The sequence below is a fragment of the Archocentrus centrarchus genome, chromosome 5 (assembly GCF_007364275.1).
Source record: "Archocentrus centrarchus isolate MPI-CPG fArcCen1 chromosome 5, fArcCen1, whole genome shotgun sequence".
Classification (NCBI taxonomy): Eukaryota; Metazoa; Chordata; class Actinopteri; order Cichliformes; family Cichlidae; genus Archocentrus; species Archocentrus centrarchus.
The window spans coordinates 20,454,366-20,468,737 of NC_044350.1; the positions used below are offsets into that span (position 1 = coordinate 20,454,366).

The following is a 14,372-nucleotide window of genomic DNA, read 5'->3' on the forward strand; positions in this document are numbered from 1 at the left end:
AACTGTCAGCCTGTAAACTGCCATGGTTTGTTTTTGTACGGCCTGTAGAACATTTAAGTGTTCTGACCTATTCAAGTTTTCCACAATTTCCAATGTATTCCACAAAAACACATTTTGGCTCATTTTATCATAATTTTTTAAAATGTATTTACTAAAGATATAAGAACAAAATATTCCATCCGTGGTCCCGTATCTTAATTTAATTAATTAAACAATTAGTAAGTGTATACACTAGTCTCACAGTGGAAGGGTTATGTAAGCATAAAAAATAAATGAGTGTAAGAGAACTCCAATGGCTTGGCAGGATTGTTAAAAGGTACAGATCTAGAGAAAGATATAAGAATATTTCTGCAGCATTGAAAGCACCACAAAGCACTGTATCCTCCATCATCAAGTTTTGCAACCAAAAGTCAGGCTCAGTGTGAGTTTCCAGGCTAACGGGAACACAACAGTCAATGAATGAGAGCCAGAGTTCTTTTGTGCATGCTGGAGAACCTTAATGAACAACAACCATCAGTGCAGCACTCAGCTAATCAGGCCTTAATGCTAAAGTGGCCAGAATGAATCCATACTTCACTAAAAGGCAGACTGAACTCCCAATGTGTGTGGAAGAAACCAGGCACTGAGAACCACCTCATTAATACATTTCCTACAGTCAAACATGGTGGTGACAGGATCATGCAAGGGATAGCTGATTAATCAGGATAGAAGTAAAGATGTATGCAGCAATCCTGAGTGAAAATTTTTTTCCAGAAGCACTTATGATCTCAGACCAAGGCAAATTTTTATATTTCAACAAGACAATAAGCTGACTTGTAGAAAAACTCTGGAAAAACTCAGTCAGACCAAACCTGAGCCTGACAAAGCACCTCAAGAAAGAATGGCAGTGCACCCCAAACATCTGGTTGAGTATTAATAACTTTGCCGAGAGGAATGAGAAAAACAAATAAAAGAAAGGTGTGCTAAGCCTGTAGGATCATACCAAAGAACACTGGTGCTTTCAGGTGTTTAAAATATCAGTGCTAGATGTCAGCAGATTGCAGTCAACTGAATTACGTTTTCTTACCCTCCAAATTTAAGTGCATAACCTTAGCTATGATGGCCACTGTAGGGCAAACATGTTTTAGACACCCAACAGGGAACAAACACATTAAATTTAGACTGTACCCCATAACATCCGGCTATTTTGGTTTCTACTACAAAAAAAACAAAAAACCCCACTAAGTTTTAACATATTTGAATAATATCACTTAGCAATAAATGAGGAATCAAAAAAACAATGTGTGTCAATTAAATATTTTGCAGTATTTTTAAGTTTTTACCCCGAGTCACCTCAAAAACTCTGGCCACCGTTCATCTGTAGTGAGTGTAGGATGGCAGTCCACTGTTTACCTCAGCTGTCAATATGCTGGGTGTTTACTATTTACTCTGGAGGAGGCTGTAAAACTTTGTGAAAGGAGTCCAATACGAGTTGATAAGTTATTGAAGCTCACTTCTGTCCAATGACAGCAATACTGAAGTACATTTAATTAACACATAGCAATAAATCAGTAATAAAAAAAATGGATAGTGCTGATATTATTCCAATATGATGTTTGCGATATCCGGAACATTTCTGTCAGAAAGCTCTACTGTTTTTGCCGCTGTTAGCTGATGCTAGCTGACACTAATGAAACTTGTGGATCTAACATTGTTGGATTCGAACACTTGGCAAATAAACTAATATTTGAGAATGTAATCAAACGGTTTATCTGAAGGAAAATGTGATTTTTAGGACACTTGAGCATAATACTAGCTGACATAATGCTTGCTTATAACCAGCTGTTGTTTAGCCGGCTTGCTGTCAACTGTTCGGAGACAGGAGGGTTGGATGGCTAACCTGCTGACAATAAGTAACTGTGACAATATCAGGAATAAATAAGCATGTTTATGCACGTTTTCGTGTGTTAGAGCCCTGACTTCAGTTCAGGAGATAAGGCTTGAGGTGAAAAGGAAGAGGACGAAGTGGAAATGAGGGAGGAGAGAGAGCAGTGCTGAAGAGGCAGATGAAGAAAAGGAGGAGAAAAACATATTGAGAAAGAAATGTTGATACATATATAAATGTTAAACAGTCATATATATTTTGAAAAATCTATTAGTGATCTTTAAATTAAAATCAACTTAAGGCATACTACGTATGTGGCCAGTCTATAATCACATACCTAAAACGCGATTAGGTGGAATGGTGATATCCATCTTGGCCACTGTATTCAAGATGGCAGGGCAACATGGTGGGTTCCACAAATGTGCACCCGTTCCTTTGTATTTTTTATGGATTAATTCTAAATTTATGAGAATGCAGCAATTTGTTAGAAGACGTAATTACACACGAATCAATATATATTCATGACTACAGCATTTGTTTTTGTTAGTTTTTTTTCTTTTTTTTTTTAAACAACCTCAAACAAGACTGAACACCGATGGGGAAGTTCTCCCACAATTAATAAAAATAAAATACATTTAGAAGTCTGGATAACATTACAGCCCCATTTACCCTTCAGATATCTTATTATCTTCTGCAAATCGATTTTCCCCTAATTTAGAGGCCTTGCCCAAAACTTTCATTCAAATACTTTTTACAGTAGTCACCCCTGGGTTAATAAAGATAAAATGCATATTCTAGCAAAAATACATTTTCAATACTAACAATATCCATTAAATTAAAAAAATTTAAGCATGCTGTAGAAGACTGATATTCTGTGCTTATCTTGGTAACCACATCCTAAACACAAAAATTTTCCATGGTAAACAAATTAGAGAATGTTAACACTGCACTCCTGTACAAGGGTGTATACTACATAATGTCTCTCCATTTATATAATTATGACATTAAGGCAAATATAAGGCATACTAAAAAGGCATTCACATATTACACGTGTGTATAGAAACATTACTAAATAATGCAACCATAATATATAATCTGCTGTTATCAATGCCTTATGTATAACATAACTATAATCATAAGGCAACCATGTACAAAACATAATGCAACCATATTATTTACATTTGAGCAATATTGCTGAGCAGTAGGTATGGCTTTAATATTGTTCAATGATGAGTCATAGTCTGCGCCATTTATGGCAATGAGTCATCCCTGACAAACATGTTAGACAATGGGCAGCCAATCAGAAGTTGGCATCACAGGCTAATCAATAAAGCTGCATCCTAGAACTGATGTTACTATAAATAGACTGGCTCTTTACCTAGATATTTGGGATTCCCCAGTTTCTCACTATGTAGCTACTTCCAACTGTTCAGCGGCCTAGGTCAGTTGCTAGATCTGCAGAATCCCCACTTTCTCCATTTCAGTCAACAGTTGTCAAGTAGGTATAGCCAATCACACAGAAGAATGTGATTACATGATTAGGCCAAGCCAATCAGGTACGTGAAAGAGGCTGCATATCATTAGCGCATAGCATTAGCAGCTTGAAAAAAGAAAAAAAAACCCACTGCATTCAAGTCTGAAAATTTTCCAAATTCACTGCACGTGTAGAATGATTTTATAAATTAAGCTGCAAAGTCAATGATGAATAGATGCACAATGATCACAATGACATGCCCTCGGAGTCGATCAGTGGAACATCAAAGTTAGTGGAGGGGGCCAGTGCATGCCAGTGCAGATTCAGTAAAAGCCACAATTTCTTTAAGTTGCCACTAGAAGACTGTAAACTTCTTTCATGCACTAGCTTTTCACAAGGGTTTGAAGCCATTGCTTTTCCTTAATAGCAAGCATTATTACATCTTCTCTCACCCAGAATTATAAACAGTTTCTGCAAGCAAACTTTAATTGCTTTTTGTGATGAAAATTAAGTTTTTTGCACTATATGTTTTCATAATAAACAGTATTGCAATCAACTTATCTAAGTGAATGAGTTTAATTACCTTATAGTAGATACATGAATGTGACTTTAACATTTCTACAGTTATAAATTTGCCATGGAAATCGGTTAATCTATTTCTAGAACTTCCTCTGAATGTTGCTGTTACCGCTTTGAATTTACATCTAAACTTGTGATTTTGCTTGTTGAATGAAACAGCACATTTCCCGATGAGCCTGCCATTTCAGGTTTATCATGCAGGATGTAATTAAGTCACAGTGGTATTCAGATTTTTTATTTTTTTTGCCAACATTCTCTGAACTGATTATCAAAAGACAGACTGAGAAAATTAAGCAGTATAAAAATATTTCCAGTGTGAGAACTTTATGCAAAGTTAAACTATGTAGAAAATTACTTAAACCTTGATAAAATCGCAGTCCAAAACAGCTACTTATAGAATATGTTGGAAGACGAAGAACAAAAACAACATGGATAGCACCAAAATTTTTGCCATCTGTCAAAAAAAAAAAAAAAAGCATAAAATCAAAACGCTTTAATTGCAGGGGGACCAAATATGGATATTTTTATCCATACTGATATGATAGCATCACATAGTCATTGCAGACTTGTTCAATTTATTGTGCTACTTATGGAATTTAGAAAAAAGAAGAAGAACAAATAGGATAGCGCCAAAATTTTGCCAAAATTTTTTGAATTTCCAAACTGTTTGAAGGGGATCAAATATGGAGATTTTCATCCATATTGATATGATAGCATAGCTGCAGATTTGTTCACTGCACATCCATGATAATTAACTCACAGCAGTATTCAATACAGATTTTTTTTTAACCAACATTCTCTGAACTGACTATCAAAAGACTAAGACTCAGAAAATTAAGCAGTATAAAAATATTTCCAGTGTGAGAACTTTATGCAAAGTTAAACTATGTAGAAAATTACTTGATAATATCACACTCAAGAACTGCTACTTATGAAATATGTTGGTGTTTGCCAAAGAAGCAGAAGCAGAAAAAGCAAAAGATCCCATCAAAAGACTTACACAGGGATAGCACCAATATTTTGCCATTGGCCAAAAAGGTGTAGAAATTCCAAACTATCTAATTGCAAGGAGACCTTTGTCCATATTAGTAAGGTAACATCACACAGTTTCTGCAGATTGTTCACTGCACATCCATGATACTCTGTTGGAGTGAGATTGGTGACTGTGCAGGCCATTTGAGTACAATGAGGTTCATGTTCAAGAAAATAGTTCGAGATAATCTGAACTTTGTGAGGGACATGTTATTCTGCTGGAAGCATTGTCAAAGGTATGGACATGGTCATCAACAATACTCAGGTAGGTGTTTAAACAATGTTCAGATGTTGCTAAAATTCATTGTGTTGTGCATTCAGAGATGCTCTTCTGCATACCTTAGTTGTAACAAGTGGTTATTTGAGTTAGTGTTTCATTTCTAACAGCTTGAAGCAGCCTGAACGTTCACCTCTGACCTCTGGCATCAACAAGGCATTTTCGCCCAGAGAACTGCAGCTCATTGGATTTTTCTTTTTCAGACCATCCCTATAAATTCTAGAGATGGTTGTGTGGGAAAATCCCAGTAGATGAGCAGTTTCTGAAATACTCAGGCCAAGCTGTCTGGCACCAATGATCATGCTGCATTCAAAGTCACTTAAATCCCCTTTCTTCCTCATTCTGCTCGGTCTGAACTTCAGAGGTCATCTTGAGCATATCTATGTGGCTAAATGCACTGAGCTGCAGCCATGTAACTGGCTGATTAGATAGCAGCTGAACAGCTATACCTAATGAAGTGGCTGGTGAGTATAGATTGCTAATATTATATGATTTTCCCAATTTATTGTGGAGCACACAGAGGCTTACTCATCAGTGGAAACTTCAAATATCTCACCCAAAGGGTGATTTGTGAGAGGAAGACCTGGATCCTACGATTAGCACATGACCCACTTTGCTTCCTGAGTCACAGCCACGCTCCACATCCTGTAGTTAACCAGTCTTTCTCCAGAAGTTAAAAACATATTGGAAAGTTTTCATGTACCAGCAACGACTGGGATTCACCTTAAGATTTCAGACTACCTGCCTGCTGATACACTCAAAAGTATCATGTAATGCTGAGTTTAAGCTGTGTTTCCACAGCATTTGGAACACAATGACACAGCAGATTATCATTCCCCTCCTTTGTCCTGGCTGAGGTTATATGCTAATGCATCTGTAACCCTTTACCAGATCTATGTTTGACATTATTAGCCAGATTAGACCTTATACTCATCAGTTGATCCCTCTAGTTACAGGAGGATTTAGTCAGTCTGTGAATAAGAACAGCCCACTTTTAATCATTTCACAAAGCAAACTAGGAGGATGAGCATCTGAACAAGCAAACACAGATTGTCAGTAAACAGATAACATGATGAACAAGTTGTGCTGAGCGAATGAATGGAATCAAAGTAACACAAACAGACTGGTGACAGGTAGCAGGAATAAAATGAGTGCGAGATCTTGAGAAAAAGAACCAAGAGACAAGAAGATCTGAAGAGAGAAGAACATTGTGTGATGAGGGATGATCCGAGCCCCTGTCGTGAGGCAAGAAAGAATCTGCCAGCAGTATTAACGTGCCAGTGCTGCTTAAGCTGAAGGCCCACAGCATGAAGGAGAAGAAATGATGCCGGAGATTTCCAAGACTGAAAGCATCAGGTCAAAGTGAAGGATCAATCTGCACAGGAAATAACTACCCACGGCATTATCATAATTGTGCAACTTCTTTGCAAAACCGCAAAAAACATTTACATAGATGGTAATAAATCCCTGTTACTGCCGTTGTTGAAGTAGTGTAATCCTGTGTGCAACACAAGAAAGCCAAGAAAAGGGGTTGCTGGCTGGCCTTGGGAGTTTCATTAAAAATGCGGCCCTGCGTGTGTTTGAACCCTCCAACAGCAGAGGAGGAATTAGAAGCTAAGCCAAAAAGACCTTGAATCACAGCCTGTGAAAGAAGGGGAGTGTGTGTGAAAGTAAATCCTTGATCAATGCAAATGTCTCAGGGGCCTTCCGATTCCCCATGAATTTGGTTGGGAGTTGTTTGAAATTTTACTGAGAAATGTTTTGTTGAGGAATACTGCTTGAATGGCAGCCAATCAGACTGATCTCAAAGCAGGTCAAGGCACAAGGGAATGTCATGAAATCAATCGCAATGAACTTTTAAGATCTATTCACCCAGTTCTTAATTACAACACTGACTTTTAAACAGTGTAATGTTAATGCTCCTCTCTAGAGGAATCAAACACTTTGATTCCAGCACCTCCTGGTGGCAAAAACAGGTTGAAAAAGCGCAACACTCAAAAGAATCGAGCCATTGATCGCAAGGAAAATGCTCAAATTTCACATTCACTTTGCAGTGAATTTCATTTAATTGTCATTAAGTCAATCATAATATGTCATATCACACCACAAAAACTAAATGTGGCAACGTGAAAAGTGTCAATAAAAATTACAAACCTGCCTGAATCTGCAGCTGCTTTTTACTTCACAGAGCTCTATACAAAGTGTCAGCTTTTGTTTAGCTTTCATTCTTGAGACTTTACTGTTTTATTCAGCTTTCAGCATCAGCAGGCAACTGCTTTCAGCAAAAAAAGCTGTGAAACATACCATACTCCACCAGCTCAGCTCTAAATGACAGGAACAGTTAGCAACTAGCTGATGAACATGGTGGAACAATCTGCTCCAAAGAGCAAGACATTTCTTTTATGGGGGTAGGGGATGAGAGGAATGAGGTAAGCCATGTTGAAAAAGCTTTCACTTCAGGATGTCTTATCTTTGAAACACAGATCAAGAATATCATTTTGGACATCTTCAAGTAAGAATAACAAGGATGGTAAAACAAAATGACTCTTCCTATCTTGCCTTTATTCACAATGTATAAAATTAATTAATGTGTCGTACACTATTGTTTGTACACTATTGCAGCAATAAGGAGAAAGAAAAAGTTCTAAAATACATTAATAAAACAGCTCAATCCAATCTGTTTGTGATAACACAGCAATTAACTGATAAACTGACAAAAATCGCAAATCTGTTGATGCCTGTTGCAAATCCATTACTGTCTACATACACTGAAATTCGTATTTACTTAAATTCAGAATCCAGACAGAATTTCAGAGATCTAAAACAGAAATTCAGAAAATTCCTCCACAAATAGTGATGTAGTTGTCACTGTTATATTATATCAGAATATAACCAGAACACAACCAGTTGAGTTGAGTCCGCCATTGCAATGAGACGTGTCACAGACGTGCAGACTGAATTAGATGGTGACTATTCAGAAACCATTGCCAATTTGTATGAGTGACTGCAGTCAGTCCGAATCAGACAACCATTGTTTGGGCAACTGTGCATTCACCTTGCACGGGTTACCTGGTAGTTGATGTTGTTGTATGCTCAGCCTCTGAGTGACCAGTTGGTCACCACAACTACTAGTATTTGGTCGCTGACAAAAAAAGTGATCACCAGGGAAACAGCTATTTTTCCTGGTCGCAAGGAGGCTGTTGTCCTGTTTTTACATTAGTGTGACTGAGCCATAAGCGGATAAAACTAGCAATAACTAACAACACATTAAAACATTATTGTAAGATAAAATGTTTTAAGTTATAGCTTCATAACTTTATGATAATAAGCAGTTCTTATGGCCACCTAGCACTTCATTATAGTATTTTCATTTAGTACATGTTTATATGCCAAATGTAAATGCTAAAAAGGAAAATTTAAAGTTATTAAAAAAGTTGTTTGATGTATTAACAGAAAATAAATAATGAATTGGATGGCAATATTTGTGTGCTCTATAAAATAATCACCACGTCAACATAAAACTGCTATCAGACTATCATTTATGTTGGTTTTATGCTCAAAACTTGTATCTGCCGAAAACACTGGCTAAAAAAGCAGGAAGAAAAACACAATATAAAAATTATTTTTTAAAAAACCCCATGCAATTAATACAAGCATTTTATTTATTTATTTTTACTAGTGCTAAACAACTCTTACTCAGTTAAGTAAAATGACCATATGGCAATCCACTTCTGACTGAAGGTTATATCACTGAGATTAATGATTTGACACTAGTGACATCTCCTACATTAGTCTTTTGTGGCGGTCCTTGGAAACTGAAAAGCCTAGAATTAAAACAGTAATACTCTAACAGGCAAAAAGAAATGCCATGTGGGGAAAAAAATTACAGCCAAAATGAGAAGAGATACAAAATCTGAATAGGATAACAGTTGGCACTGGTCAGGAAATAAAGACCTCTTAACTTATTAAGATGAGTTAGTGCTACTAACAGGAAACTGGGAACAACAGCACCATTGCAATCAATATACCCATGTCAAACATGACTGATAAACTCAGGCTGAAACAAGTACAATCAAAGTCAGAGGAGGTGGTATACAGAGCTAGACTGAGTAAACAACAAATCAAGGATGCAACAAGTCATGATGTGGAAAACAAAAGATGAGGACTGTGAAGGCCAAAAACTAATCATTATATCAACAACGTCACTGAATACTTTGATCAATAACATATTAAAAACCTCTCCCCGTGAACATATTTCAAAAAATGATTTTGAAGCCTCAAAAAGGCTTACAAAACAGATTTTAACCATGTTCTGGGCTTTTCTTTAAGGTTTTCTTTTTTTTTTTTTCTTTTTTTTTAAGGAGTTGGAGCTGAATCTATACCTCCATCCATTCAAATGTGATTTATCAACATTTAAAAAAAAATAATAAACAAAAAACAGAAACAAAAACAAAAAAGACCATTTATAGTACTGTGCAAGGAATGAGAAACTCCTAATTTCTTTTTATTTTGCTGGGAAAAAACAAAATTGGTGCGTCCTCTTTTGAAATATGTAGCAAATGGAAATGGAATGGAAATGAAAATACAATATGAGGTCAAAACACGTCAACAAAGTGTCTAAAGATACTATTTAAGACTGGTTCTTTGCTAAAGTTACCTGTTACGTGTAGACACAACACTCGTTCATCCAGTAAGTTAGGTGCCTTTATACTTGAATGGTTCATAGGTCATTGTGAAGTGAGAAGGGAAAAAACCCAAAAAACTCTGAAAGACCTTCAGAAAGCCTGGACAACTACTGATGAAGACCACTTACAAAATTACAAGAAAATCAGGAAGCAAAACATAGAGTGAGGTGTGGCTCAAGACATTTGCATAGTGCTATATCTATATTTCATCTTGGAACCCTATTTTCAGTAATTCATCAGTGAAGTCAACCTGTCATCATTATAAATTCAAAAAACTGCATTCAGGTCAAACTGACTGATTAAATCTATTTCATGAGACAATGTATGAAATTGTTAAAAATCAGCTAGACCTAATCTGAATAGCTTTTGCATTGTAACATTCTGTGCTAATATGGTTCCATTTTCCTGATTTGTACAGTGATTTAGCCATGTAAAATTCCCTTTGTACCGTAAACGTCCAAAAATGACACCCAGCCGTGTTATTTCCATCTTTGTAAATAAGCAGCCCACAGCATTGCTCGGCTGTGTCAGCGGCCTTGGTTGTCATGGAGGCTAACAACTCTTATTATGATCAAATGCAATGAACGACATTACTCGCAGAGAGAAACAGTGCCGAAAGCACAGAGGTCAATTAGGGTCAGGGTTTTCACACCAGTGGTTCATGGATTTACTCAGTGGGGGGAAAAAAAAAAAATAAAAATAAAAATAAAGCGAAAAAAAAAAGTTAGGAGTACTGATTAATGAGTAAACTTCAAAATGCATCTGTAAACAAGGCACTGAACACAAAGAGAATGAGCAGAGCAGTGGAGGAGTACAATGGAGCCGGTAACAAAGAAATCTCTGAATCTACTGATAGATGTACAAAAAAATCACAGCAGACTAATACTACAGAGTGTAATTTCAGTGTTTATGCTGCTGCCGTTTGAAATTTGACATTTGAAACCACTGAAATCTATTAAATCCATATGTTAAAATCCTTGCGTTTAACTTGTAGATACGCAATTTTGATCATTTAAAGATTTGCATTTTAATATCTTGGATGAATGAACTCCTGTATCACATCAGTGAAATTAAATTTTAAAGCAGTTTATAGACACGGTGAGCATATGGTAACTCTGCTTTTGACTAATCGAGTCAATATACGCAAAGTGAAACTACATGATCACAGTGATCCTGCAAATCAAATATTGCCGTATTTCTGATGATGAGTTTCCTGCTGAATTATTATAGCCCTGCTTACAACTGTCTTATAACAACAAGAGATAAAACATATTAAAGCAATCTTAAGTCGTGTTTTATAATATCAGTTGCATGTAAAAAACTGGGCTGCCCTGGTCAGTATTTCCTGTTACTGTAATGAGTAAAGTGAGTAGAATGTGAATGATTTCCACATATCATAAAGTGAAAGCTATTTTGCACATTTTTCAGAGTGCAAAAAAGGAAAAGAGCACCACGTAAACGATTCTACACCCTGAGAGATTTGCGCTCTCAGATATCTTTTACCAAGGTCTCAGAGATAAATTAGCTTTTTAGGGAATTGGCTTTTTCACAATCATCCTTTGGAAAGGCCAGGTGATTTCAATATCAAAGCTTTAACTATACACTCACTCTTCAGACCTCGTCCCAACAAGAAGCAACTGGCTCCTCCAAGCAGCTTTTTAGTATGCTGAAAGTTAAAATAACTGAAGCCCACAAAGCAGCAGAAGGAAAGAAACAAAGAGTTTTCATGTAGCCATTTCCTCAGTTCATAATGTAATTAAGACGTGGCAGTTAACAGGAACAGTAGGGGTCAATATGAGTTCAGGAAACTTTTTCAGAAAGAACTGCTATAAGAATGTGAGCTTTATGGAAATGTTAGCTGAGACGCAGGGGGGCAGCTATAGACTTACTGAGGTGTATGCAGACACACACACACACACACACACACACACACACACACACACACACACACACACACACACACACACACACACACACACACACACACAAAATGCATGCTCTCACGGTTTACTGTGTTCATGTGTGCAGATCTCACTTATTCATGGACTTATAAAATACAAGACTTCTATTACAGGCTTTTATTTTCCATAGTAGTTTAGTAACTTAAACTAACCTGAGAATTTGAAAGCCTCCTCTTGATACATTGACATAATTTACTGACTGTCATTAAACCCCTTTGAAAAGCTTTTTTTTCATCCCGGAGAGCTTTCTCCAGCGTCTAATCAGCGCCGTGCCTCTGTTATTGATCACATCATATGCACAGCTGTTAAATACAGAAAACACCGACTAGAGAAATAATTTCCCCACATTGCTTTGGCGCCCCCCCTCTTGTGATTGCCCCTATGCATTGCATATAGTTCAGACCCACTTTTTGCACTGCTGCTGCTGGGGGGGGGGGGGGGGGGGGAGGGGACTTTCATGCATCATCATCACAAAATTCAGCATTGTAAATTTGCAAATAAACACCTAAACAAACATTTTAAAAACAGGTTCTGTGGACTAGAAGTTAAAATATCATTTTTTGACTGCAATGAGTGAAGCCATATTTGGTGCAGGACTTCATTAACACACACACACAAACACACACACACACACACTCTACAGTAGCAACCGCTAAGCAAGGGGATGGATCGATCATAGCAGCAAATTCTGCAAGCAAACATGAGACCATCTGTATAGATGCTGTAGTAGGAAAGAGGCTGGTTTCTACAACAGGATAATGATCCTAAACACACTTTAAAATCCACAATAGACTACCTCAAGAACCACAGGCCCTCACAGCCACCCCAACTGTGGATCACAAAAGAAAAGTGCATCCTAGACGGTCAAAGACTCTCACAGAACTAGAAACCTTTAGTAAAGAAAAGGGTTGAAAAAGCACAAACTTCAAATGAAAGACTCTAAGCTGGCTGAAAAATGTGTTTACAAACTGTGATACTTGCCAGAGGGGGTGTTACTAACTGTGCCCAGTCATACGCTTCAGGTTCTTTCTCCTCTATTTTGAAAAGTAAATGATGGAAATTACTAAGTAATCATGGCCAAATTATCAAAGAACTGTATCTGGTTTGGAAATCAGGTCATCTATTATTCACTTTAGGTATTCACAGAAACAGAAAAGACTCAAAATATCAATTTTTGGAATTAATGAATATTACTGTCGCTTTGTTTAGTGAATAAGGGATAGACAAATTCTCTGTTGCAAACCTGTCTTTCCAGTGTTCTTCATTGTGGTCTGGTTGGAGGACTCTGTGTTGAACTTGTCAAGCACCAGCTCCTGGTAGTCCTCAGAAACTTGAGCTTGATCATCTGCAATGTCCACAGGTGACTGGTTGTTTCCGGCACATTCTGGGTATAAGGCTGCCCAGCCTCGAGGTCCATGGCTTCCTGCACAAATAAAAGACACAAGATGAATGATGATTATGCACAATGCAGATTAGCCCCTAGAAATCACATCTGTCTAAGCATACTGGCTCTCAACACTAGTGTTGTAGTACTCGAGATCGGTCTTGGTCTCGAGACCGGTCTCGAGACCGCTTTTTGATGGTCTCGGTCTTGTCATGGACTCGGACCTTGCGGACTCGGGATTTTATTTCAAGACCAGTCAAGACCACAGCTGTGGAAATATCCCTAAATTGCCAGAATACTGTCCAATTTATTTGTTAACATCTTTGCTTTTATTGGATGCAAAACGTACTAATTCAAATCCAACAAAGATTGCGCTCCTCTGCCTCTCAAAGGAGCGCACCTCACAGACTCCGCCCCAGCTAGGTCGCTGCTATTATCGCTGCTTACGCCTGTATCATTTCACCGCAGTTTGCAATCTACCACAGAGCACGGACAGTTTCATTCACAGTGTGTACGTTTGATCTCACTATGGTCACGCGTGTGCTGCATAAATCGAAATAACCGCATGAACACGAAGAGAAGTAAGAGGGAAAATGAAGATCAAAGGAAAATTTCAGGCTTCCGATTCAACAAAAAAATCCCAGCTTGAAAGGTAAATACCAACCTTCATGTATTTTGATACACAAACTAAAAATTTAATGCAAGTTTTAGGGCTGCAACGATTCTTGGAATAACGCAATTCGATTATTAAAAATCCTCGACACAAATTTGTTGCTTTGATGTTTGGTTTCAGCTCTGCAGCTCAGGTGTCTCCGTGTAAGCGGAGCATTTCCAAAAAAAACAAAAACGAGCCTTTAACGCGAGTGGATCGCTGAGATGTTTTTTCACGCCCCCACTTCTCTGTGCTGTGAGTGCGCATGTTTGAATGTGCGCACGTGTTGTGCAGAGGATGTCAGCTGTTATTTTTTTCTTTACGTCAGCTGTAGCCACCAGAACAGATCTATAACCACAGTGTACTGGGGAAAGGGGGGGCTGCCATTAGCACTAGCAATCGTTCGGTGCCCCCCCACCCCCTTCAGTACAGAGGGGATCCGTCAAAATGTTTTTATCAACCAC

General features: G+C 37.6%; 1 protein-coding gene across 3 annotated transcripts in view; it reads right to left on the reverse strand.

Moving 5' to 3' along the window:
- The window catches only part of LOC115780334 (receptor-type tyrosine-protein phosphatase gamma-like), a 114,692-nt gene that overhangs the window by 43,615 nt on the left and 56,705 nt on the right, over nt 1-14,372 (reverse strand). For all 3 annotated transcript variants that reach the window (XM_030729471.1, XM_030729470.1, XM_030729469.1), the window contains exon 3: nt 13,116-13,295. In XM_030729471.1, the coding sequence (XP_030585331.1) occupies nt 13,116-13,295 (180 nt within the window). The remainder of the gene's footprint in view (nt 1-13,115; nt 13,296-14,372) is intronic.